The sequence below is a fragment of the Dipodomys spectabilis genome, unplaced genomic scaffold (genome assembly GCF_019054845.1).
Source record: "Dipodomys spectabilis isolate Male_0828 unplaced genomic scaffold, ASM1905484v1 ptg000017l, whole genome shotgun sequence".
In the NCBI taxonomy this organism is placed as follows: Eukaryota; Metazoa; Chordata; class Mammalia; order Rodentia; family Heteromyidae; genus Dipodomys; species Dipodomys spectabilis.
In genome coordinates, this window is record NW_024870694.1 from 6,288,376 (window position 1) to 6,311,898 (window position 23,523).

At 38.6% G+C, this 23,523-nt stretch overlaps 1 protein-coding gene across 4 annotated transcripts in view; it reads left to right on the forward strand.

Moving 5' to 3' along the window:
* Cd86 (CD86 molecule) overlaps positions 1-2,272 on the forward strand; it is a 62,361-nt gene extending 60,089 nt beyond the window's left edge. For all 4 annotated transcript variants that reach the window (XM_042669275.1, XM_042669265.1, XM_042669259.1 and 1 more), the window contains one exon: positions 497-2,272. In XM_042669275.1, the coding sequence (XP_042525209.1) occupies positions 497-596 (100 nt within the window). In that variant the 3' untranslated portion in view covers positions 597-2,272. The remainder of the gene's footprint in view (positions 1-496) is intronic.
* Positions 2,273-23,523: the final 21,251 nt, after the last annotated feature.

Sequence of the window (23,523 nt, forward strand, 5' to 3'; positions counted from 1 at the left end):
GACCTATGTTTTCCTTTAAACATAAAAGCTAGATTTAGCTTATAAACTTATGAGTAAATACGCTGGGTGGTAAGCAAGTATATACAAATGGATTAATTGAGGTATTGTAGATTCAAGATTCAAATAGAGTAATACCTCAGAAAGACAAAATCAAAGTTGAGCAAAATAAAACACCAGGAAGCAGGTACTTGAAAGAGGTGGGGTATAGTCAAGGGGTAAGGATTAAACAAATGAAGAGAAGAGGGGTAGAATGTGGTCAAGAATCCAATGTATGTATATCCTACAAAATTAAGAAGAGTGATGGAAGGGGGCAGGTAGGGGAGGGATGGAGAGAACAATGAAAGACATGACATTGATCAAAATATATTGTGTTCATAAACAGCTTTGTTAAATGACAACCTCTTTGTACAACTACTTAAATATAATAATGAAAAGAAAAAGAAAGTAGCTCTACTATGAACTCTCACTCAACCTTTTCCCTACTTTTTTTTTTCAGAGAAAAAATCCATATACAGGAAAGCAAGGATGAAGAAACTCTGTGTGATATTCATAGTGCAAAAATACCTTCAAATGACCAAAGTGCTACACATTTGTAATTAAATGTCAGAATTTATATGTGTCCATTTTTTATACCCTTTCCCTTGCAAGTTTTTGGAACCTATTTTAAAAAAAATTCTTCCAGAAGGCAAGAGAATATAACCATTAGTAACAGTGGGACTCTGGAATTTCCTCTAGGTGAAATAGCTCCTCACCCCATTATGCCAGTTCTGTTCTCTATGTCAAGAGCAGATGTTAATTCTCCAACTGCTTCTTTTAATTCAGAGCACACTTATGGGCCAAGTTCACTGGAAGGGTTAGTTGCCCAAGAATAATATTTAGAACCAATCCTAAATAGGAAACCTGATCAGACTCTTTTCTTAATTTTACAAAATGTTTTTTTCAATAGGACTCCTAGTTCTTGGAATATTGGCTTTTATTATCCCTGAATTTGAAGGTATTGACTCATCTTATATACCCAAGACTGAACAACTACCTCTTCTATCATGGAAGTGATATATTTTATGACTTTATAGTGCTTACTTTAAAATATAAAGAAATGTATACTATAATAGTGTAAATACTGTATTCTAGAGAAAAGCTAACACCCTGTAAGGAACATGTCTCTCTGTCAGAATCAGAAAAGAATATCATGACACATTAGAGTGCAGGAAAACAGAACGCAGAAGAAACTCCATTCTGAGAGACCAGGATTGACCAAAGGAACTAGCCCTGGATCCTGGAGCCATTTCTATCTGAGTTGTTGCTAAGACTGAGAGGATCCACCCATCCAAATAGTGTTTAGTAAGCCTGGTGGAGAGGAAAGTATTATTTCTCCTGAATGCTAATTCTCTTCTTGAAACAAAAAGTAACTAAAAAGATGGTCTGAGAAAGATGTTCAAGAACTAAGATAGAGATCACTATATTCAAAAGAGAAAAAGAAATGAAAGGGCTTTTACCAACAGGTGTATAAGGACTGATTTGTCTGCTCAGTCCTTCAACAAATCTCAGGAGAAGCCAGATAGATGTTTTACCCAAATAGACTTAGATAGACAACACTTAGAAAAGTGGTTGGTGAGGAATTTTGGTGATACCTAAGTTACTGTGATGTTCATCTGGCTAACAGCAGAGTGGGTAAAATGAGATGGCATCATCTTGGCCATGGGAGGAAAAGAAGCCTTAGGATTCATTCAGCTCCTAGTTGAAGGAAGAGGGGAATTAGGAAGAGCAGGATACACATCACCCAGGGCCTGAAGATGTTTTAGGAAATATGATATGGTCCAGGATGGACTTCACAAACTGCAGGATGTTGATGTGCAAGGTAATTAATTATAGGAAAACTGGCACAAGAGAGGAGTAGCCTGATAGAGATGAATTAGGAAACCTGGCAGCATGATTAAGGGATGAAGCAGCCTCAGTTCAACCCTAAAGAGAACGTTGGGAGGCCTGAGAAATAAAAATTATTCATTATATTTTACATAAAGTGCCCTAGAGGGTTGTAGATTTTTGTGATAGTCACACTTATTTTTTAAAATAATATTATCACCTGTGCTCCCTGCCCCTACCTGCCTTTAGACTCTTGACACCTGGCTGGTACTAACATGTTTTATTCTCTGGTGGTGCTGGTTACTGAATCCAGGTTTTGTGTATTCTAGGCAACTGCTTATCATTGAGTTACATCTGAAGTTCTACCATGTTTTTGTACAGAATTCTCAATAAAACTTTATTACTTTTATTTTTTACATAGTTTCTGCTTCTATTTCAACAGTCCTACCCAAGTTTGATAGTCTGATCTACCTGGTCCTTGACTTGTCCATAGCATTCTGTCTCTCAAGTCCTCTTCTCTATTCTCTAAGAAATGGACGCTTATAGTGTGGAGATTCCTCAAAGAACTAACCATAGAAGTACCTTGTGATTCAGCAATACCACTCTTGGCATTTATCAAAAAAATTACAAATTAGGACACAGTAAACCACTTGTACAACCTTGTTCATTGCTGTTATTCACCATATCCAAGGTATGAACACAGTCCAGATGACCCAGACTAATGGATCAAGAAAATGTGGTATATATGCTCTCTAGAATTTCCTTCAGCCATTAGGAAAAATGAAATTACATTATTTGCAAAGAAATGAATGGACCTAGAAAAAAATATGTAAGTAATGACCATAGAGACAAAGAATGCATTCTCTCTTATGTGGAAGCTATATGTACTTTATAAATATATAAGTAAACACATGCAGCATTGTTTGCAGGTGTACATAAATATATTAACTAGATATGGTATATGCAGGGGAGAATTCAAATGCTGTAATTCCTAAGAAAAACTAAAGTCCAACAAAGTGAAAACTAGGAAGCTAGTATTAGAGAGGTGGAGGGGATATAGGGGACAGGGATAAAGTAGATGAATGAAGAGAGGAGTGGGGGGAAGAATGTATTCATAATATTCAATGCATATCCTATAAAGCTAGGAAAATTGAGAGAAGGGTTTGGGCAGGGAGAGGGAGAAACGGGAGAGAATGATGCAAGGAGAGATACCAATTAAGGTCTGTTGTACTTATAAACTGATTTGTTGAAAACTAACCCTTTTACCCAACTACTTAAGTATAATAAAAATATAATTTTTAAATGATAATGAAATATAACTTAAAAGGTAAATAACAAGCAAAAGGAAGCCTAGAAATATGGGAACTATGTGCTTATATGTTTATCTTAGTAAAGAGTCCTAAAAAGGTCAATAAAATAGATGTTTCTGGGGACAACTAGGGAAGTCAGAATAAGGAAGCATGCTTGCTTCTTTGTTTATAACCTTACATACTGTATAACTTTGAAATTATTTCCTTGTAGATACATCAAACAAAAACAACGTGAAATTTTTCCTGAAAATACCTTAATAATAAAATGAATGCATACATGCACATATAATTATATAGCGTTGTGAAAAGAGCTAGAAGACTGTGAGTGGAAAACACACACACACACAAATAGAACAAAACTAAAATACTGTGAGGACAACACTGGGTCTGGCTTCATCATCAATAGACCCCAGACACTGAAGACAATGCCTTGAAATGGTTGACTAAAGATCAAATAAAATATTAGCATACCTTTTGGTAAAAAAAAAAAACCCTGCTTTGTGTATTAAATATTCTAAACCTCCTATTTTCCAAGTCTAGGGGAAAGAATATTTAAAAAGGGGTCAAAAAAGGCAGCTGGTATAATAATACTAACTACCATTACCTCATCTTTACCAGTTTGTTCTAAACGTTTGAACTCAACGGCCTTGAGGGGTAGGTAATTTCACTCACATGGAAACCTAAGCACAGAGGTGTCAATGTATTTTACCCAATGCTGTTTTAAGTAGTAGGGCTCTTAAAAGTTTTGTGAAACACCCATCCTCCCTACACACACCCCACTTTATTTGCTTTCTTCTGTAGCTGTAGGAAAGACAGCATCCTTGTTTCAGTGAGTGATTACACCTTACCCTGCACTATACTACCTCAGCCTCCAGTTGGTGACTCCAGAGGAATTGTCACTGAATTGTCTGCAAGCTATCCCAGTGCTTAGTAAGGTCAAAGTGATGGATACTAAGGCACATGATAAGACCAGTAAAAATAAGACTTTGGTCAGAAGGAAAGTGAAATCTGTTTGCTGCCTCCAACTACTCTCCCGCCACCCATCCTGTTGTCATTCTTTTGCAATCTACCCTCCTTCCTCTGCCAATTTCTCCCACTCTTGTGTCTTCAGATTTGTTAACTCAGGCTTGAAAGCAAGGAGTCATCTCTGATACTTGCCCTCTGACCTTTCTCTCAGCACCCACTCCAACCCCCACCTTCCTGGTCACCAGACCAGGCAACTATTCCTCCAGTCTGTTCCTAGACACTTTGTGTCCATTCAGGCTCCTATTTGCATTTCAAGACCATAGTAATCACTACCTAACTGATCCCAGTCTCCTGCCTCCTACCTTGCATTCTACCCAAAACCCAAAAGAAACAAGGAGGTAATTAGAAAAAAAAGTTTCTCTCTCATTGCTTTTCCCTGGCCACACCACACTGATATTATGTATCTTTCAATAGATGTTTTTGTATTTGTGTGGTGTTGTTTTTGTTGTTGTTGTGTCCCCTTTATTCAGATAGATTTTGTTTTATTCTATACCGCACTCAAAGGAAGCCAGAAGATACTAGGATAATTAAGACACCAGTCTTTGGGACAACTCTTCATATTAGAAATAAACATTTCATCTTTTGTTTTCTAGTTTTACCCATGTGCTAGCATCATTGGGGATCTTAAGACAAAGTGTGTCCACTGATTCACTCCAGAAAGAATCTTGCACTCTCATTTGGTAGCTTTCTTAGACTAGGTCAAAAGAAAATTTAGTGGGGTGTTGGATTTTTGAAATTACCTTTCCCCTACTTTGCTACTTAATTAATCATTTGGGCTTGGTATAGAATTTTAGGTTAGAAATCATATTCATTGTCTAGAACTCCAAGTATTATTGTTGATAAATCCACAAATATTCTGGTGATTGATTTTTTATGATCTCTCCAATGCTCTGAAAGATGCTTATAAAACGTCTATATCCTCTGTTAATTAACATGCGAGTGGACTTTTCTGTTTGAAAAGTCACCTTCTTTCCTCCCTGAAATTGTCTTGAGTTACTTCAATTTGTCTTTTGTTCCATTTCTTAAAAATTTCCTCAACTTTATCTTCCAAGCTTCTCTTACAAATTATTTATTTATTCTGTCCTGTTTTATTTCTCAAGTTCTTTGTTATTATCTAAATGTTTCCTTTTGCAAGGAAACATTGAAATCATTCTTTAAGGGTATTAATAGTAGGGCTTTGCATTTATTTATATAGTTATTCATTTATTTATTGTACTGGAATTGACTGGGGCTTGAACTCAGAGCCTTCGCTCCAAGTGGGTACTCTATGACTTGATCCACTCTTCTATTTCTGGCTTTTAGCTGGTTAATTCAAGTTAAGAGTATCATGGATTTTCTGCTTATGATGGCTTTGACTCTCAACCCTCAAATCTCAGCCTTCTGAATTGCTAGGATTTCAGGTGTATATTCTTTATTGTTTCCTTCCTTTGATATATATAGTCTACATGGGGATGGGGGATTCCTTAGGTATCTGATATAACCCTCTGTTATCTGTTTATGATTAAGAGAAGGGTTAGTATATCCTGTTCCATTTGGGACTTGACAGGCCCTCAGCATGAATCTCTAGCTCCATTACTTGAATCTTGAAGGACCTTACCACTGCCGGCTTTCAGCATCAACAGTTTGACTCCAAATTGCTTACTAACCTTATTTTCCCTTCTCATTTTATTAGAAAACCATGACTCTACCAGATTTAATTGTAATCACCCCCCAGATATGGCACATATTACTTGATTATTTCCACATGCTATACTGTATCCTTGGACTGTTTCTTCCCCTTTTGTTTATTTTTATCTTGTCTGTTTTTAAAGCACAACTTAAATGCAAGTTCATACATCAGCCACATAACACACTACACCTCAGATTGCATAGGAAAGTGTTTTACGTTGTATACAGATTGAATCCTAAGCATCTTGGTCTAGATGTCTCATGCTCTACATTCTTCCTGGCTTCTAGGCACCCAACTACTGTCTGTCCTTGGTACATATGCTTGCCATACTGCTTTGACCAGCATATTCCTCTTGGGCTTCTCACTCTAAGTATGACTTAGGATCACTTCCCTCTAGAACTTGTCTCTGACCATCAGGAAAAATCATTCTGCCATGCATGTTAGTTCTTAGAATCCAATATTTTAGAGCATTCACACTAGACCAGCTCTTCCTAGCTAACAGTAAGCAGAATGACAAAATACATAGCCCTCACACAGAAAACACAACTATGCTAAATAAATATTCCTCTGTTTCAATAAACATCTTTATCAACTAAAATAAAACCTCTTATTTAGCCAAATGCCTAGCTACTCAGGAGGCTGAGATCTGAGGATTACATTTTGAAGCCAGCTTGGGCAGGAAAGTCCTCAAGACTTATCTCCAATTAAGCACCAAAAAAGCTGAAAGTGGAGTTTTGGTTCAAAAGTTGCAGAGCACTAGCTGTGAGCAAAAAAAGCTCAGGGGCAGCCCCCAAGCCCCCAGTTCAAGCCCCATGACCAGTGCACACGCATGCACGCGAACACACACACACACACACACACACACACACTTTTCATTTTATGACATCATATACTTTCAGAACTTAGGAGTCAGACAGTCTTTGGTCCTCCCAAAAGAAGAAGTTGAGTATGACAGGGTTCAGGAAGTAGGGTCTGCAAAAATGGAGAATGGAAAATATGTACTCAGTGTTGGGCATATACAAGGATGTGTGAAGTTTGGTGAAGATAAACTAGAAAAGACAAGGACAAGCACTCATTTACGTAACAATTTCTGAACATTGCTCTAGCTTAAGTTTGCCAGCATGTAACCAACATGCCTCATATGTAAACAGTTATCTCTGTATCTTCATGATACATTTTTAAGAAAATATTTTCCTGCAATTAGTACATTAATGAACATTACAAATAAAAGGCATGGGTCATAAGAGATCAGAGTCTGTAGGTTTTATATTTAATGATAAAGTATATGAAATTTCCTATGTCTCAATTTTTCTATTAATCTATACTTTAAATTTCAGTAATAAATACGTTTTCATTATTGGATTTTTCCAAAATGAGACAAACAGCTCCATATTTGTAGCTGCCTTTGCCCCCAGTCTACATCAGAAGATCTGAGGAAACAAAACTAGTATATACTAAACCATCATTAGTGTATACTAATGTTTTCAGAGCAAATAAAATACCTTCTCCTTCCTCATTTAGCTACCCTGCCCTGTGTTCCCTACTCAAGTACACACAAACACAATGTGTATTTTCTAAACAAGGATTTCATGCTTAGTAGTTGTTACGTTTGTATTGTTAAAACATGCCTTTAAAAAATATGCATGAACATTTTGTGGAAAGTGGCTCTCCAACCTGGTGTTACTGCCAGCCTAAGACCACTTGTCATATGTGGTGGTAGTTTCTATTCCCATGATCTGATTGTGAGATTAAACACAGCAAACGCATCTTAAATATACAGAGTGTAGAACAAGAAGTCACTAAGTTAGTCTAATAGCCTATCGGAAATGGAGGAAATATAGCCAGCCCATCCAGAAGAGCCCACCTGTTTTAAGTGGTAGGTGAAGGCCAAGAAGAGAAAGATGCACCCAATTGGCCAGATTCAGTCATGACTGGAACTCAGGTCTCTGACATTTACTTCAAGACATCTTATTCCCCACTATAACACTCTGCTTCTCCTATTAGCTTTAAGAACTGAAAGTGGGCATCAACGTAATGTAATATGGCAAGAGCCCGATCTTCTCTCAGATAGACCTGATGATGATATACATGACCTTGGGCGAATTACTTAATCTCTCTAAGTCTTTGACTTCCTTATTTGTGAAATGCAGTTAAAATAATACCTGCTTACCTCCTGAAATAAAAAGCAATCTAAAAAGTAAAGGAAAGGGGAAGGAAGTTAAAGGAGGAAAGGGGAAAGGAGAAGAGATCTAGCCAACAAATTGGGCTGTTAGTTGCTGCTAGGCTGTTAGGCTGTTAGTTGCAGCCCCAGTATCAACAGCAGCAGCAACAGGGTAGAATTGGAGGTAGTGAATGAGCATTGGTAGTGGGAGAATGGGAACAGAAAACCACTACAGAGTAATTAGTGTAGGTGTGGATTATTTCCTACAATATTCATTAGCCCAAAAGTCTCCTGACACCCTGCTGAAAGCCAGAAATGCTCCCACAATTCCTCCTACGTCTGCCTCACGTGAAGTCCCCCTCTCATCACATCAACCCAAGGACCAAGATGATTCATGTACTCATCTTATTCACATGGGACTTTTCTTCTTATCGAGGCCAAAGCTGTCTTCCTAGGACCTTCTGTACCTTTCCTTTGTCAAAAATTGTCCAGATAGCCAATGAAATCAACTTCTTCGTCAAGTTGCCAGGAAGATCCTGTCACATGGAATTTGATCAGCGAGATACAGAGAAGCCACATTTTGAGAGGTCGGATCCAGAACCTTTGAAAAGCCAGCGACTGCAAGCTGATTCGTGTCTCCAAAAAGGCTTGCAGTGCCAAAAGTTGCTAACACATAGCTTATAAAGGTAAAAACCACATCAAGGAAAATGCAGGCACAGAAGCAAAACAAGGCAGTTATGGGTTAATTAAGGGGGACAGCTAGGGGGTGTAAGAGGTTAACTAGGGGGAACAATCAGGGGTAGAGATTTACCTCAATCTAACAATCTTAACAATCAGGGATAAAGCGTAGGGATTTCCTGGAGTCTAACAATCCATGACATATCTGCAGTTCTCTGAACAACCTACCCCCCATCTGTAGTTCTTGCAATAGAGTGAATTGTCCCTGTTACCTAGTAAGGCATTAAAATGGTGGTAGGGAGTGAATGTAAGAACAAGTGATGAGCTGAGAAAAAAAGGAGGAGTCTCTCAGGATGCTGAGAGCTTCCAGTGAAGATTTTGGAATCCCAGTGCCTTGAGAACAGCCCAAACAGAGGCTGCCTTAGAACCAGTTAGGAATCTGACATGATTAGTTCCAACAAGTTCTGCATCTGTACCAGGTGGACCCTGGCACCCACACCTCCCATACTAGAGGAAAGGCCAAGGAGCCTCTGTGATCAAAGCAGATTCAAAGCAGAAGGAAATGGGAGCTTAGAGGGAGCTGTTTACAGAGACACAGAACACAAGAGATTTTAGCACTTGATGGGGATATGAAGAAGAAAACCTCAAATATGAACTTGGGAAAGCTGGATTACCTAGGCACAGTTATTAACTGGATATAGTGTTAGAAAGCATGATGTTTTATTAGTCACAAAAATGAAATGAACTTTTGGCTGTCATAGACCCAATATAGGTCTAGGGCCGGGGCTAAAGTCAAGCATGGGAGATAAAAGTTACGGAGCACAGAGAAAGATGCAGGAGATGACTGACTCCAGATCATTTCCTAAATTCATATTTTACAAGTAATACTACACACACATATCTTATTATTAGAACATGTCAGGGTATTGTTGCTGTGCTTGACTGGTAACACAAACTAGTTACATGCTGTTTGCACCAGTCTATCTGCTGCTTTTTTAACTGCACACATTAAGTGTTTGCCTGAAGGCTTCAGGCCTCCCAACCTCTGCAAAAAACAGTTGGGCTGTGTCCTCGTGATGGGAAAGAAGCAAGTTCATTTCATTTAAAAAAAAAAACAAAAAACAGGTGCTAGGAAGGTGGCTCAGTGGTAGAGTGCTTGCCTCACATGCATGAGGCCCTGTGTTCGATTCCTCAGCACCACATAAACAGAAAAGGCCAGACGTGGTGCTGTGGCTCAGGTGGTAGAGTACTAACCTTAAGCTGAAGAGCTGAGAGACAGCGCCCAGGCCCAGAGTTCAAGCCTCCATGACCAACACACACACACACACACACACACACACACACACATACACACACACACACACGGCCAACCTGAACAATCAGTTCTTTTATACTTTATCTTTCCTTCTTTCTCTCTCTCTCTCTTCCTTTCTCCTCCTTCCTCTTTTCTTTCTTTCTCTCCCTTCTTTTCTTTCTTTCTTTCCCTTTCTTCCTTCCTCTTCTTTCTTTCTTCCTTTTCTTCCTTTCTTTCCCTGCTTTCCTGCCTTCCTGCCTTTCTTCTTTCTTTCTGATTTACTAATGTTTCCTCCAGATTTCAGTGTATATCTTGAATTCTCAGACTCACAGTCTTAGGATTATATTTCAAACTCATCACATTACAAGCAAAGAAAATGAAGGAATGCATCCTTTTGTGTTAAGAAATAAATCCTTAAAAACTATCTTTAAGTAGTTGTACAAAAGGAGTTACCATTTAGCAAAACAGTTTATGTATACAACATATCTTGATCAATGTCATCCCTCTTGGTATCCTCACCCTTTCCTTCTGTTAGTATTGTGTTTTCCTTTGGTCCTCAGCTCCACCCACACCTGGGCCCCCCTTCCCATTCCTGGAGTTCCCTCCATACAGCTGGCCCCTCCCTCTCTCAGCCCAGACCCACCTGAACTCCCATCTACCTCACTTCCTATCCCCCAGACCCTTCTGCTACCTGGATGGGGATGGAGGCCATGTGCTCCCTCTTAGGGGAAATAGGGCTCTTCTAATAAACCTTGTAATAATCTTTCTCCTGTGCCTGCCTGCCTCTGCGTGGTCCCCTGGTATGGATGTGTGGGATCCTACTCTTTCACCTTCATTCTTCTTACTTTTGTAAGATATACATTAGATTCTATGTCCAAACCAGCCATGTACATTAACATGTGTGAATGTCCTGAGAGTTTAAAGAGTCCTACCTGGAAAAAAAAAATATATACACACACACCCCACACCCATATAGCAAGACTTAAAAGAGAATTTTGAGAATTTTCCTTCTCCCTAAAAAAATTGCTGATATCCATGAATTACTGAAAATTATTTTTTGCAACAGAAAAGATAGGTAAGATATAAGGTCACTCTTCATCTTCAGCATTGAAAACAATTGCCACATCTTCCCAAACCTACATAAGTGACACAATATCATTGTTATCATCACTACTACCATCAGCATTATCATCATGACCAGAATTTATTGCACACATAATGTGCCAGGCACTGGGGGCTCAATAATGGTTTCACAGACATGACCTTGGAAAGAACAAAGAAAGGCAGAATCATTTTGCAGAGTTTAGGAAAAATATTTTGTTCCTCTTCCTGTTGTTTTTGGTGTAGGTCCTGAGGCAGGACCTGTTGTTTTTGGTGCAGGTCCTCAGGGAATAGGTTCTATCCTTGAGTTTTTTGTGTTCAATGCTAGTGCTCTACCATTTGAGCCACACCTTCACTTTTAGCTCTTTTTTTTTTTTTTTGTAGTTAATTGAAGATAAGATCTCAGGGACTTCCTGCTCAGGCTGACTTTGAATAGCATCCTCAGATATTAGCCTCTTGAGTAGCTAGGATTACAGGCATGACCTGTAATCCACCAGCTCCTAGCCAGAAAATTGTTTTAAGAAAAAAAAGGGAAAACAACAAGGAACTAAGTGAAGTCAGATATTACAAAAATTTAGAGAAGAAAGGCTGTCAGGGTGGATCAGTGATATAGTCCTTACCTGACACATGTGAGACCTTGGGCTATATTCCCTATACTGTGTATATACATATATTCCCTGTACTATATGTGTATACATATATTCCCTGTACTGTGTGTGTATACATATATTCCCTGTACTGTGTGTATACATATATTCCCTGTACTGTGTGTACATATATTCCCTGTACTGTGTGTGTACATATATTCCCTGTACTGTGTGTATACATATATTCCCTGTACTGTGTGTGTATACATATATTCCCTGTACTGTGCATATACATATATTCCCTGTACTGTGTGTGTATACATATATTCCCTGTACTGTGTGTGTATCCCTGTACTGTGTGTACATATATTCCCTGTACTGTGTGTATACATATATTCCCTGTACTGTGTGTATACATATATTCCCTGTGCTGTGTGTATACATATATTCCCTGTACTGTGTGTATACATATATTCCCTGTGCTGTGTGTATACATATATTCCCTGTACTGTGTGTGTGCATATATTCCCTGTATTGTGTGTATACATATATTCCCTGTACTGTGTGTATACATATATTCCCTGTACTGTGGGTATACATATATTCCCTGTACTTTGTGTGTATACATATATGTATGCACATGTACACACATATATATTTATTTACATATAGACACACAAGCATATATATTTACATGCACACACATATACAAATTTAGAGATCAATAAGAAAAGCATCAGAACAATGAGCAAGTGTTTTGTTATATTGCAACAGAATGAGGAAGAGCAATCTGAGCCCAAATTGATCTAAACCAAGGCTCAATTGTAAATGATCATGAGCTGACAACTGGTTTCAGGAAAAGAGGTAGAGGGAAGAGAGGTACCAGGAAACGGTTGGTCTTAAAAGAAGGGAAAAGCCAAGCAAAATGTGTGATTGAAGAATCACAACACTGTTGACAAGAGGTAAGTAGATTTTGAGCCAAAAAAAAGTATCTCTGACTTGGCTTATTGTCTGTGTCTTGCTTAGCCTGAAGATGGATTTGGACCTAAGGAAAGTGACCCAAGGTATAGATTATGGGGATATCATACTGCCACAACTGAAATAAACCCACTCCTAGGTTCTTCAGTTATATGAGCCAATACACTTTTTTCTTACTCTTTCCTTCCCTCCTCCCACTTGCTTTGATTCCTCAAGTTAGTTCTGTTCTTCAATGTAGGCTCTTCGTTCTACACATCAAAAAGAGTCCTAAGTGATAAGCAACTTGTGGCCAAGTACATCCAAAAGCACAATGTATTCAGGTCACTATCATTTACCATCTTTGTTCCTGGCTCAGATTTCCATGTTGCCTTTCTTCTCTCTTATTATTGGTTGATCTCTCCATGTTCTAGGAAAAATGGCACCAGACAGCTCCAGCTTCTGTTACCAAGCGCATCCTTTCTGGTACTCTAGCATAAATACTCTTAACAGGATGCTGGTTGGACTTGCTTAGAAGTTCATCTTGAAAGAAATCACCATAACAGAGATTTTTAAAATTTTTTATTAAATAGTTATCTTTTCCCTCTTCCCTACCCTAAATTTTAGGAAACTGGTTGGCCTCACTTAAATACATGGAATGGAGGAAACCACTGTTGAGTTCCCTCCCCAGGTTCAACTCCCAAATACTGTGAATGTTGACTGATCACCCACAGATGCCTTCTCTCTGAGACTTGGTCTTGACAAATAAGAATCTTTTCATCAGGGAGGTGGGGAGAGAAGGGACGGTAGGGGAAAAACAAAGGAGAAAAAACAAGACTTGAAAGGAAATGTACTCTTTATCTTACTCATGTAACTGTAACCCCTCTGTATAGTATTTTTACAATAAGTCTATCTTTTCCCCTAAGTCTATCTTTATGTTAAATTTGATTTTGTTCACTATAACTTTTTTGGGTTGATTTAGTTTTTTTTAAGTATTGTATAAAAGTAGCACTCACCTTGATTATTAAAGAGTTTTGGCACCTGTTCAAATGCTAGCCTGCTTGTTTCTCCCTACACCTGATCTGGTAAAGAAGCTATACTCCAGCCCCCCATCCCACTTCTTGAGGCAGATCTTAGCCAATGATTAACTAGTATAGAAATGCAAAAGGTCACCCCTTGGCCTGAAGGCAGGGATAACCCTATGGTAAAATTGTGTGCTACTGCTCCCTCCATAATCAGGTTCCATGCTAGTCTCCAGCTAGCATCTCCTTCTTGGTTTGTGGGGTGTTATGTATTTCTTTTTTAATCCCTGCCTTATGACTGCCTTTCTTACTTCCTTTTCCTGAAATCATTCCACACACATCACTTGAGTAAGAAGCCTTCTTTAAGCTCTGTTTCTAGGGAAGCATCTCTAAGAGAAGAGATACACAGGAGGGCCCTAAAAAGCAGACATTAATGGTGCATTATCAGGTGGATGGCAATACTGCTAGATAGTGATACTATCTGTTGGGAAAATGGAGGAGAACAGAAAAGGACTCGGTCCTCAATAGGCAAGGCAAGGACTGTTTATCGAGGAGGACCAGCGAGGATCACAGACCTTCCCATGGGTTTGGACATTGTGCCAGAGCGTTAGGACAGGAGCTGGGTTTTTAGATGAGGTCTGAGCAAGGAGGCAGAAGTTAATGAAAAAATCACTAGGTCAAGGAAGGTGGGGGCCTTTCAGTTGGGTCCACAATGGGATGTTTACAGCTGGCTTAGTTGGATTGCCCTGCCTGAATTTTGCCTGGCACCTGTATGGGCTCGGACAATAGGCTGGGCATCAAGCCTTCACTATCTGTATTAGGAAATTGAGACATAAAGGTATTACAATAAAGAAAGGGTAGAAACCTCAACAGACCAGATCAACTTTAATGGAAAGTTACAGTGGGATGCCATGTACCATAAAATGGGGGAAACATTTTGAATCCTCCAACTACCTGAAACCCTGCTCCTTACCCATTGCCCCCACCCATTACCCCTATATAAGTTCTTCTACCCCTGTCCCCGCCCCACCCTCATTAAGCCATGTCTTGTACCTCCTGACTCTCCTCTGGTCACCATGGCATCCCTCTTCAACTTTCCATTAAAGTTGATCTGGTCTGTTGAGGTCATTTTCTGCTCTTTCTTTATTCTAATATTCTCATGGTCTATTTTTGGGTTTGGGCACCAAATGTTAGGTAAAAGGACAGATTTGAAAGGTAAAATGAATGAAAGCAGACAAAGATACAGACCTCAACAGACCAAAGCAAGTCTGATAGAAAATTGAAGAGCTTTTTCTACTCCATGCTGGCCCCTTCCACTTGTGCCACAGCTCCACTTCCAGGTTTTGGGTGGTTAATTGGAGATAAGAATCTCACAGACTTTCTTGCTCAAGCTAGCTTCAAACTGCAATCCTCAGATCTCTCAGCCTCCTGAATAGCTAGGATTGCAGGCAGGAGCCACTGCAAAGAACTGATTTTTTAAGATATGGTGGCCTTGCTCACCTACTCATTTCTTGATAGATTTAATCCTTGGTACTTGATGTAATTTTTTTTACTTATATCTCATGTCCAATGAGATGTTGCTTTTATCTACAACTATAAGTTTCTTTTATGCACAGGTTTTTTTGTATCCAGTAAAATTCCTACTTTTTTGGGGAGGGGAGGTCCGGTCATGGGGCCTGAACTCTGGGCCTGGGTGCTGTCCCTCAGCTCTTCAGCTCAAGGCTAGTGCTCTACCACTTGAGCCACAATGCCACTTCCGGCTTTTTTCTTTTTGCTTATGTGGTGCTGAGGAATTGAACCCAGGGCCTCATGCATGCAAGGCAAGCGCTCTACCGCTAAGCCACCTTCCCTGCCCCAAAATTCCTACTTTTTTAACTGCTGATTTATCCAGTCTTTGATACTTTAAACTTACATAATTGTGACACCTAAATAGTGATAGTATTATTTCTCCTTGTACAACCCTTGTGCCATTTTTTTTGTCTTCCTACATTTGCTAGGACTTATAGTACCATGCTAATTAGAAATGACAGAAAGCTTGTAGTTTTATTCTTAATCTCAGAGGAAATATTTCTGATGCTTCACCATGATGTTCATGTATGATGTTTGTAGTGGGCTTTTTGTAAATATTATCTATCAATTTAAATATATTTCTTCCTATTCCTAGATTAAGACCTTTTTAATATAATCGGTATAAGTGGAAATTGAATGTAATGAATTCTAGTGTTTGGTATCTTTTGGGGAAAACATGATCTTGTTCCACATCATTCTGTCGATTTGGCAATTTATACTTGTTAGCCCAGAAGCCTCCTCTCTCATAGCTTAGTATGCTCTTTGCCTAGGCAACACTAGGCCCATGTAGTAAAGGCAGTAAATGATTAGCCCCTACCGGCTTTCCTGAGAGAGCTCTCCTTTGGGATAGCTACAACCATATAGGGCAGCAAGAGTCCCAAATCTCAGAGGTTATAAAGGTCACCTGAAACAATAGCCAGCACTTCTTCTCACTTCCTCTCCCTGGTGAGAAGGGGTCTTGCTGGTCCTTTTACTGGCAATAAACTTTTCTTTGTTCTTTGTACATGGATGTCTGTGTGGTTTTCTGGCAAAGTTTAATTTACTCTAACAATACAATCATATTTCCTAAGCTATCCAACTCTTTATTTCTGGGATAAAATCATCTTGGTTTTGATTCATATCTCCTAGTAATTTCATGACTTAATTACATACACAACACCCTTTTCCTAAATAAGATCATAATATACATTCTAATATACATTCAAGGGGATGGACTTGGCATATGTTTTTCCCCAGAGGCCATTATCTAACCTACTGCATTTATCATCATTCTTTTCCAGTTATTAGCCCTCTTTTTTTCTTGAAGTTTGTCTCTATATACACAAGTAAAAAAAAAATCTGAACCACAGAGAAAAAGACAATCAGTCCATGTTATTGAATGTCTTTATTTAAATTTGAATAATGTTGGGTTGTTTCTAATAGGAACCAAAATGTATACCCAGTATATGTGAGTAGAAATGAAAAGTTGAGCTCTGTGAAGTTTTATCATATTAGTTTCTATTTACATTGTTCATTTGTCTACAGCAACATTCCCATTTTCTAGATTACTGTAGTCCCAATAGAAGAGATTAAATGTTTAATTACTTTATGTTTCCATTTCTTTAGAAAAATACAAAGACTCAGGTGCTGGATAAAATATCCTGGTCCTCATTGCAACAATGAGATGTACAAGTCGTTACGTCAAAAACGAACTTTACAACTTTGGTGGGGGGGGGGGAAGGATTGGGTGGGGAGGCGGGGGGGGGGGGAGGATGGGAAGGGATGGGAAGGGAAAACAAAGGAGGAGGCTACAATGCTTGATAAGAAATGTACTCATTATCTTGTCCATGTAATTGTAACCCCTCTGTACAGTATTTTCATAATAAAAAAATATCCTGGTCCTTTCTTTTCCCTCCCTGATATTATATCCCCCCTCATACTCTCTCCCTCTCTCTCTCCCTCTCTCTCATTCTCTCTGCTCTCTCTCTCTGTGACTCACTGTGTCTCTCTGTCTGTCTTTCTGTCTCTGTCTCTCTGTCTCTTTGTCTCTGTCTCTTTGTCTCTGTCTCTTTCTCTCTCTCTGTCTCTGTCTGTCTGTCTGTCTGTCTCTCTCTCTCTCTCTCTCTCTCTCTCTCTCTGCTTCCTGGCAAGCTTAGTCAGCTCTGAGAAAGAGAGTTCTGAGAAAACTGAGCCAACAAACAAGTGACAGAAAAATAAAACTCCTAGCGTAAGGGATTTGGAGCACGTAGGGGTGGAAAAATTACTCTGGATGTGTCAGATGAGCCTGATCCAGATAAAAATACTTTGTGCTTAGATGCACAAACAGATAGTAAAGTAAATAAAAGTGTATTTTGAGTAGTGCTTGGAACAGCGACACGTAAACTCCTCTTATACTTGGAAAAAGGCTCTCAGTAATAGTGGAGACATTGTCACAAAAGCAACCCCAGTATCTAGACTTTAAAGTAATAGAATATCGGGTCAGTGAATCTGCTTATTCCCTTCACTCATCGCTCTTGTCTGAGAAATAAGCCCCAGACTTTTAAGATGAAATCTTGAAAAGGCAAGAAAAATCCTCCCCCTGTCTTGTTGAGGTGGGAGGCCTCTCATCTACAGTCAGACCTGTGTACCAACCTGCAATGTGACTCACGCAGATTGTTTCACCTGACCTACTCTTCCTCAGTTTCCTCAAAGGATAATAGAACTCGTGGAGTCTATCTGAGTGCTGAATGCATGATAGATAAGCTCATTTTATGATTTATTATTCTTAGCACCCAATTTATTACTTAGCACCAAAGTAACAAATTTTTATTGTTTAGCTAGCTGTGCTTTAATTATCCGGGGAGTGAGGATCCCTCATGTAGTAAGGATGTAACCTGTAAAAAGAACTGTGGGGTCTCTATGGCCTAAAAAGGACTCCAACAAACAGCAGCCCTGGATTGACAGATATTCCAAGAAAGCTGAGTTTAGTGGAAGTCTCTAAGCATTTTCCCAGCTCTATTTATTGCACCCTTTCCTGGATAAGGAACAATGTAGATATTGGTTATTTAAAGAAATAATGAATGAATTAAAAATAACTAAAATAAACGAATGTGAACTTATTATTTTAAAAGTAAATCAAATGATATTATAATTAATTATTATAATTTCGTTGGCTTCCCCAACTGAACTGTGTGCTCACACACATAAAATTGTTTGGCACTGGCTTTCTCTAGCAGGATAATAACCTGTAGTAGGCCCTACACTCAGGTCTGTAGCTCTTTTTTCTCACCAGAGTTCTCTCCCACAACCTCAAAACCTTGACTCAACTCTATTATTCTTCCATTTTGTCATCTGCTTCACCACCTCTACCCACAATGGTAAAATGTCAAATTGTAAACTGGCAGATGTTAGCATGGATCACCACCTCTGGCTATTTCCCTAAGTATTCAATGGTAGCTTTAGTTCTACTGCTGAGTTCTGCTGTAGGAACCTGTCCCCTGCAGCATACAGGGATTGAGCTGACCTACCTTCAATCCCAGACCAATCTGTGACCTCCATCTGCCAACAGTAGATTCTCAAGAAAGGAACAGGATATCTTGCTGGTCTTGCTACCTTAAAAAGGTAAAGTTCTTTCTAGAAAATATTTTTAATCTAATAATTCTTCATGCTTTCTATCACAAAGAAAAGTAAGGAGAGAACTTTTCTTCTCAAAAAGTATCTGAGTAGCAGTTTGGAAAGGTAGTTTGATATTTATAAATATAGCATACTCAGTAATCAGCCAGCAAACACTTTAAAAATCAAGAACTGAGACAAATAAATATCCGGAGATGAGTTTTCTACGTCACAGTTAAGGTCAATCCTATGACAATAAAATAGTTGATCCTAGGTTCACAATTATGACATAAGATTAAAAAAGTAATTTATATCCTAAAAGCTAAAGGCTTTCTCTAATACCAGATTGTATTATCTTGATAAATAAGGAAGTTGTGCTTATTAACAGGAGCTTAATAAGATTGCCCCTTTAGGTATCCTGAAGACACAGGCTGATTTCCTCTTGAGCAGCAAGCTGTGGTGGACAGCTCAGGGTCACTTCCTGCCCTGTCCTTGACTACTTACTGACCACAGCCTGTGGACATGGCTGACCAGGGCACAGGGTCACATGACTCATTTTTCTTCCACCACATGGGTATGAGGGCAGCACAATGTTACAGGAAGGTACGATTTTGTTTTGCTTGTCTAATGTGGTTCTGGACAGCAGGAGGCTGAGTTTAGAGAATTTGATTTCCTCTCTGTCTGTGGAAATAGTCTCTGCATGTAGCCCCATTTAATCACACAATTTTAGTTCTTACCTGAATAAGATGGCCAGGTCCAGGCCCTCCTGGGCATAGCATAAACAGATAGTGTGACTTGTTGCCCAAGCAAGCTCAATCAAGAACAACATTCCTGCCAGCCACATTGAGTAAGAATGATTCCATCTACTATGTATTTCCTGAATTCAAAGATGCATATGATTTTTTTCTCTACTGGAAAGGAGAGAAAAGTATAGTATTATTTGACAGCTGGCCCCAGAATCCCTCTGAAGGAAGAGAACAACCAATTTGAGCAACAGTAGTGTGCATTCATTCTGATGCTGTTTTCAGGGCTAGTTTCCACCTCTCCTCCCTCATCCCTCTTTCTGTTAAGCCCTAATGCTCCATAAGAGTCTAATATAGTCATGCATTGCTTAAGGTTTGGGTTACATTCTCACTATTGTGTTAATGACGATTTTTGTCATTACACAAATATCACAGAGTATACAGTATTTACACAAACCTATGTGATATCCTCCTGTACTACGAGGCTGTTTGTAGCCTGTAGCCCCGAGGCCACAAACTCTTGCAGATGTTACTATCCTGAATACCTTAGGCTATTTTAACATAATGGTAAATTATACGTGTGTCTAAATGTGTCTAAATACAAGGAAGATACAGTACAAAACTTAGCCATAGAAATTTCTCAGCTCCATTTTAAACTTATGGGATCATTGTTGTGGACCATCCTTGACTGAAAACCATTGTGAAGTACACACAACCACTGTGCATTCCTGAAGCTGTGGGAAAGAAAGAAAGATGGTACTTGTGTGAGATGAGATACACCATGAAGAAAGAAGAGCCAACTGAAGATGCTAAAAGAAATAGAAGAAGCCAGGAAACAGTAGAAAGAAAGCCCATAGTGTCAATAAACCCATAAAGATACAGGCTCAGGGGACAGGGACTATCCTCTGACCAGAGGGCAAAGCGGACAGCTATGGATACAGTAGTCAGCTTTGGTGCCTTTTTACAGAAAGGAACTCCAAGCAGCAGCCATTGATTTAAATTAGTTTTTTCTCAACACATTTGGGGGGATAATTCATATGTTATTTAGTATCCTGACTTATTTTTTTGAAAACCACAAAATTAAAAAGTAATTTTCTCCTTTCCATTCTTATTGATAGTTTCAATTTTTTCACTTTGTCATCATTAAAAATTTAACAGTAGTTTTATTGCCATATAGTTCCCAAATCAGAAAGTTTACCCTTTTAACTCTTCACAAAGCTGTGCATTTATCATTGCTATTTTCATCTAAAGTTCCAAGTGGCCCTGTATCCATTAGCAGTCATTCCCCATTGCTTCCTCCTTCACCCTTAGCAGTTGCTAATCTATTTTCTATCACTATGGATTTGCCTATCCTGGACATTTCGTATGAATTAGAATTACTTGATATGTAGATTATTTATGTTCACTCTTTAAACAATATGATCATTTCAATTTTGCCTGCATAATAATTCTACTCTACACTCTATTCTATTATAAATTTACTGCTAATTAATCTTTTATACTATTATAAATGGTTTTGGTCTGGATTTCATGTTCAGATTGTTATGTATAGGAATATACTTGATTTTTATATGATTATTATATACTGTTTTTTGGGCTTTATTTTTTCTAATAAGTTTTTTATGTTTATTTGGGCTAGTAATTTTTATGAATTCCTTAAAATTTTCTGTGTTCCAGCTCATTCCATGAACATTGTTTTACTTCTTTCTGTTCCATTTAGATTTCTTTTACTCCTTTTTCTTGCCTAACTGCCATTGCTAGACCCTCCAGAATAATGAAGAATAGACATATTTGTCCTTTTCTTTTATGAGTCAGATAGCCTTCAGTCTCATAGGTAACTATGCTGATAAACATCACATAAGACACATATAAGCCAGTAATAGCTGTGGGATTTTCAAAGATGCCTTCAAACAGGTTGAATAAATTCTCCTATACTCCCAGTTTATTAAGAGCTTTTTTTCTTAATCATAAAAAGCTATTGGATTCTGTCAACTGTTTTTTCTGCATCTATTGGGACACCCATGTGAACTTTGTCCTTTTTTACATTATTATATTATAATATTTTATTTTTTTCCAGATGCTATGTTAACTTTGGAATAAATAGGTATATAGTTTTCACTATATGCTTCTAGATTTGGTTTGCTAGTTGTAGTTTGGATATAAAGTATCCCTACCAAAAAATCATGTGCTAAAGACTCGGTCCCAAACTGGTGGCACTAGTACTAACTGCATAAATAGTCTGTTAGAAAGATGAGCCTATTTAGAGGAAACTGGTCATTGATAGAAGGATCTGTCTTCAAAGAGTATATCTTGGGCTGGCCCTTTCCAATTTCTTCCTCCCCCTCCTCTCTCTCTCTCTCTCTCTCTCTCTCTCTTTCTCTCTCTCTCTCTCTCTCTCTCTCTCTCCCTCTTTCTCTCTCTCTCCCCTCCCCACTTCCAGGCTGTCATTAGGTGAACAACTTTGCAGAGATTACAATTCGAGTGCTCAGATTATCCAGGAAATAATTCTGGTGTTTGACTTGGCAAAAATGTATCTATTTTACTGACTTTCTTAGGAAAAAATAAGTTACCAAATCTCACTGAAGCACTGAAAATTTCGGTATTTTTGTATTTCATTGATGTTTGTCTTTTGTGTTTATCAATTCTATCTGCTATACTTCAGAATTACTTATTGTCCTTTTTATTTTTTTTTATTTTTTTTTGGGTCCGGTCATGGAGCCTGAACTCTGGGTCTGGGCGCTGTCCCTCAGCTCTTCAGCTCAAGGCTAGCGCTCTACCACTTGAGCCACAGCGCCACTTCCGGCTTTTTTTCATTTTGCTTATGTGGTGCTGAGGAATCGAACCCAGGGCCTCTGGCATTGCAAGGCAAGCACTCTACCACTGAGCCACCTTCCCAGCCCCTGTCCTTTTTATTAATGTAATATTTACTTACAGTGATGGTTAATCTTTGTTGTCGATTTGACTGGATTAAGAGATGCTGAGGGGATTAGCAAGGCACACTTCTGGGTGTGTCTGTAATGGCATTTCCAAAGTTGATTAGATCATAACAGTTCTGACCTCGTGAATGAATTAATCTCTTGATGGATTTATAAAATAATGGTATTATTTGAAGGTAATGAAAGGTAGGAGGTAGGCTTAGTTGGAGGAAGTAAGTAAGTCACTAGGGGGCTTGTGCTTGGGGGCTGCATCTTTTCTTGGCTTCTTCCTGTAATGCCCTTCTCTGACCACCATAGGTGAACCGCTCTGATCTGCCTTGCCCTTCCTGTTATGATGGACTGGCAACTCTGAAACTGTGGGCCAAAATAAATCTTGTCTTCTCTAAGTTGCTTCCTTAAATATCTTGTCTCAGCAATGCAAAAGCCTTCTTCATACATTACATTGTGCTTAGTATATATTATCTCAAGGAATTCATATAGGACCATACAGTTTTCTCTGAATAATGCTTTAGCTAAATTTGATATCAATATATACTTTTTTTCTAAATAGTCTATGCTGTCCATTTGATTTCTTCTGTATCCTAAGAATTTTTAAATGAGTTTTTGCTATTATGCAAATGTAGGGATTTTAAAGTATATGTGTGTGTATACTTACAATTACTTCTTTTATTATAGCTAGGAAATGTAGATTTTATGAAATCTATTTGGGGGATTTTGTTGAGATCTTTTTGTGGTTAAATACAGGATTCTTTTTTTTTTTAATATATTTTAGAAGCAATAAAAAAGTGAACATTCTGGGCTGGGAAGTTGGCTCAGTGGTAGAGCGCTTGCCTTGCATGCCTGAGGCCCTGAGTTCAATTCCTCAGCACCACATAAGCAAAAAGAAAAAACCCAGAAGTGGCGCTGTAACTCAAGTGGTAGAGTGCTAGCCTTGAGCTGAAGAGCTGAAGGACAGTGCCTAGGCCCAGAGTTCAGGCCCCACGACCGGACCCAAAAAAAAAAAAAAAAAGTGAACATTCTATGTCAAATACAAAGTTTTC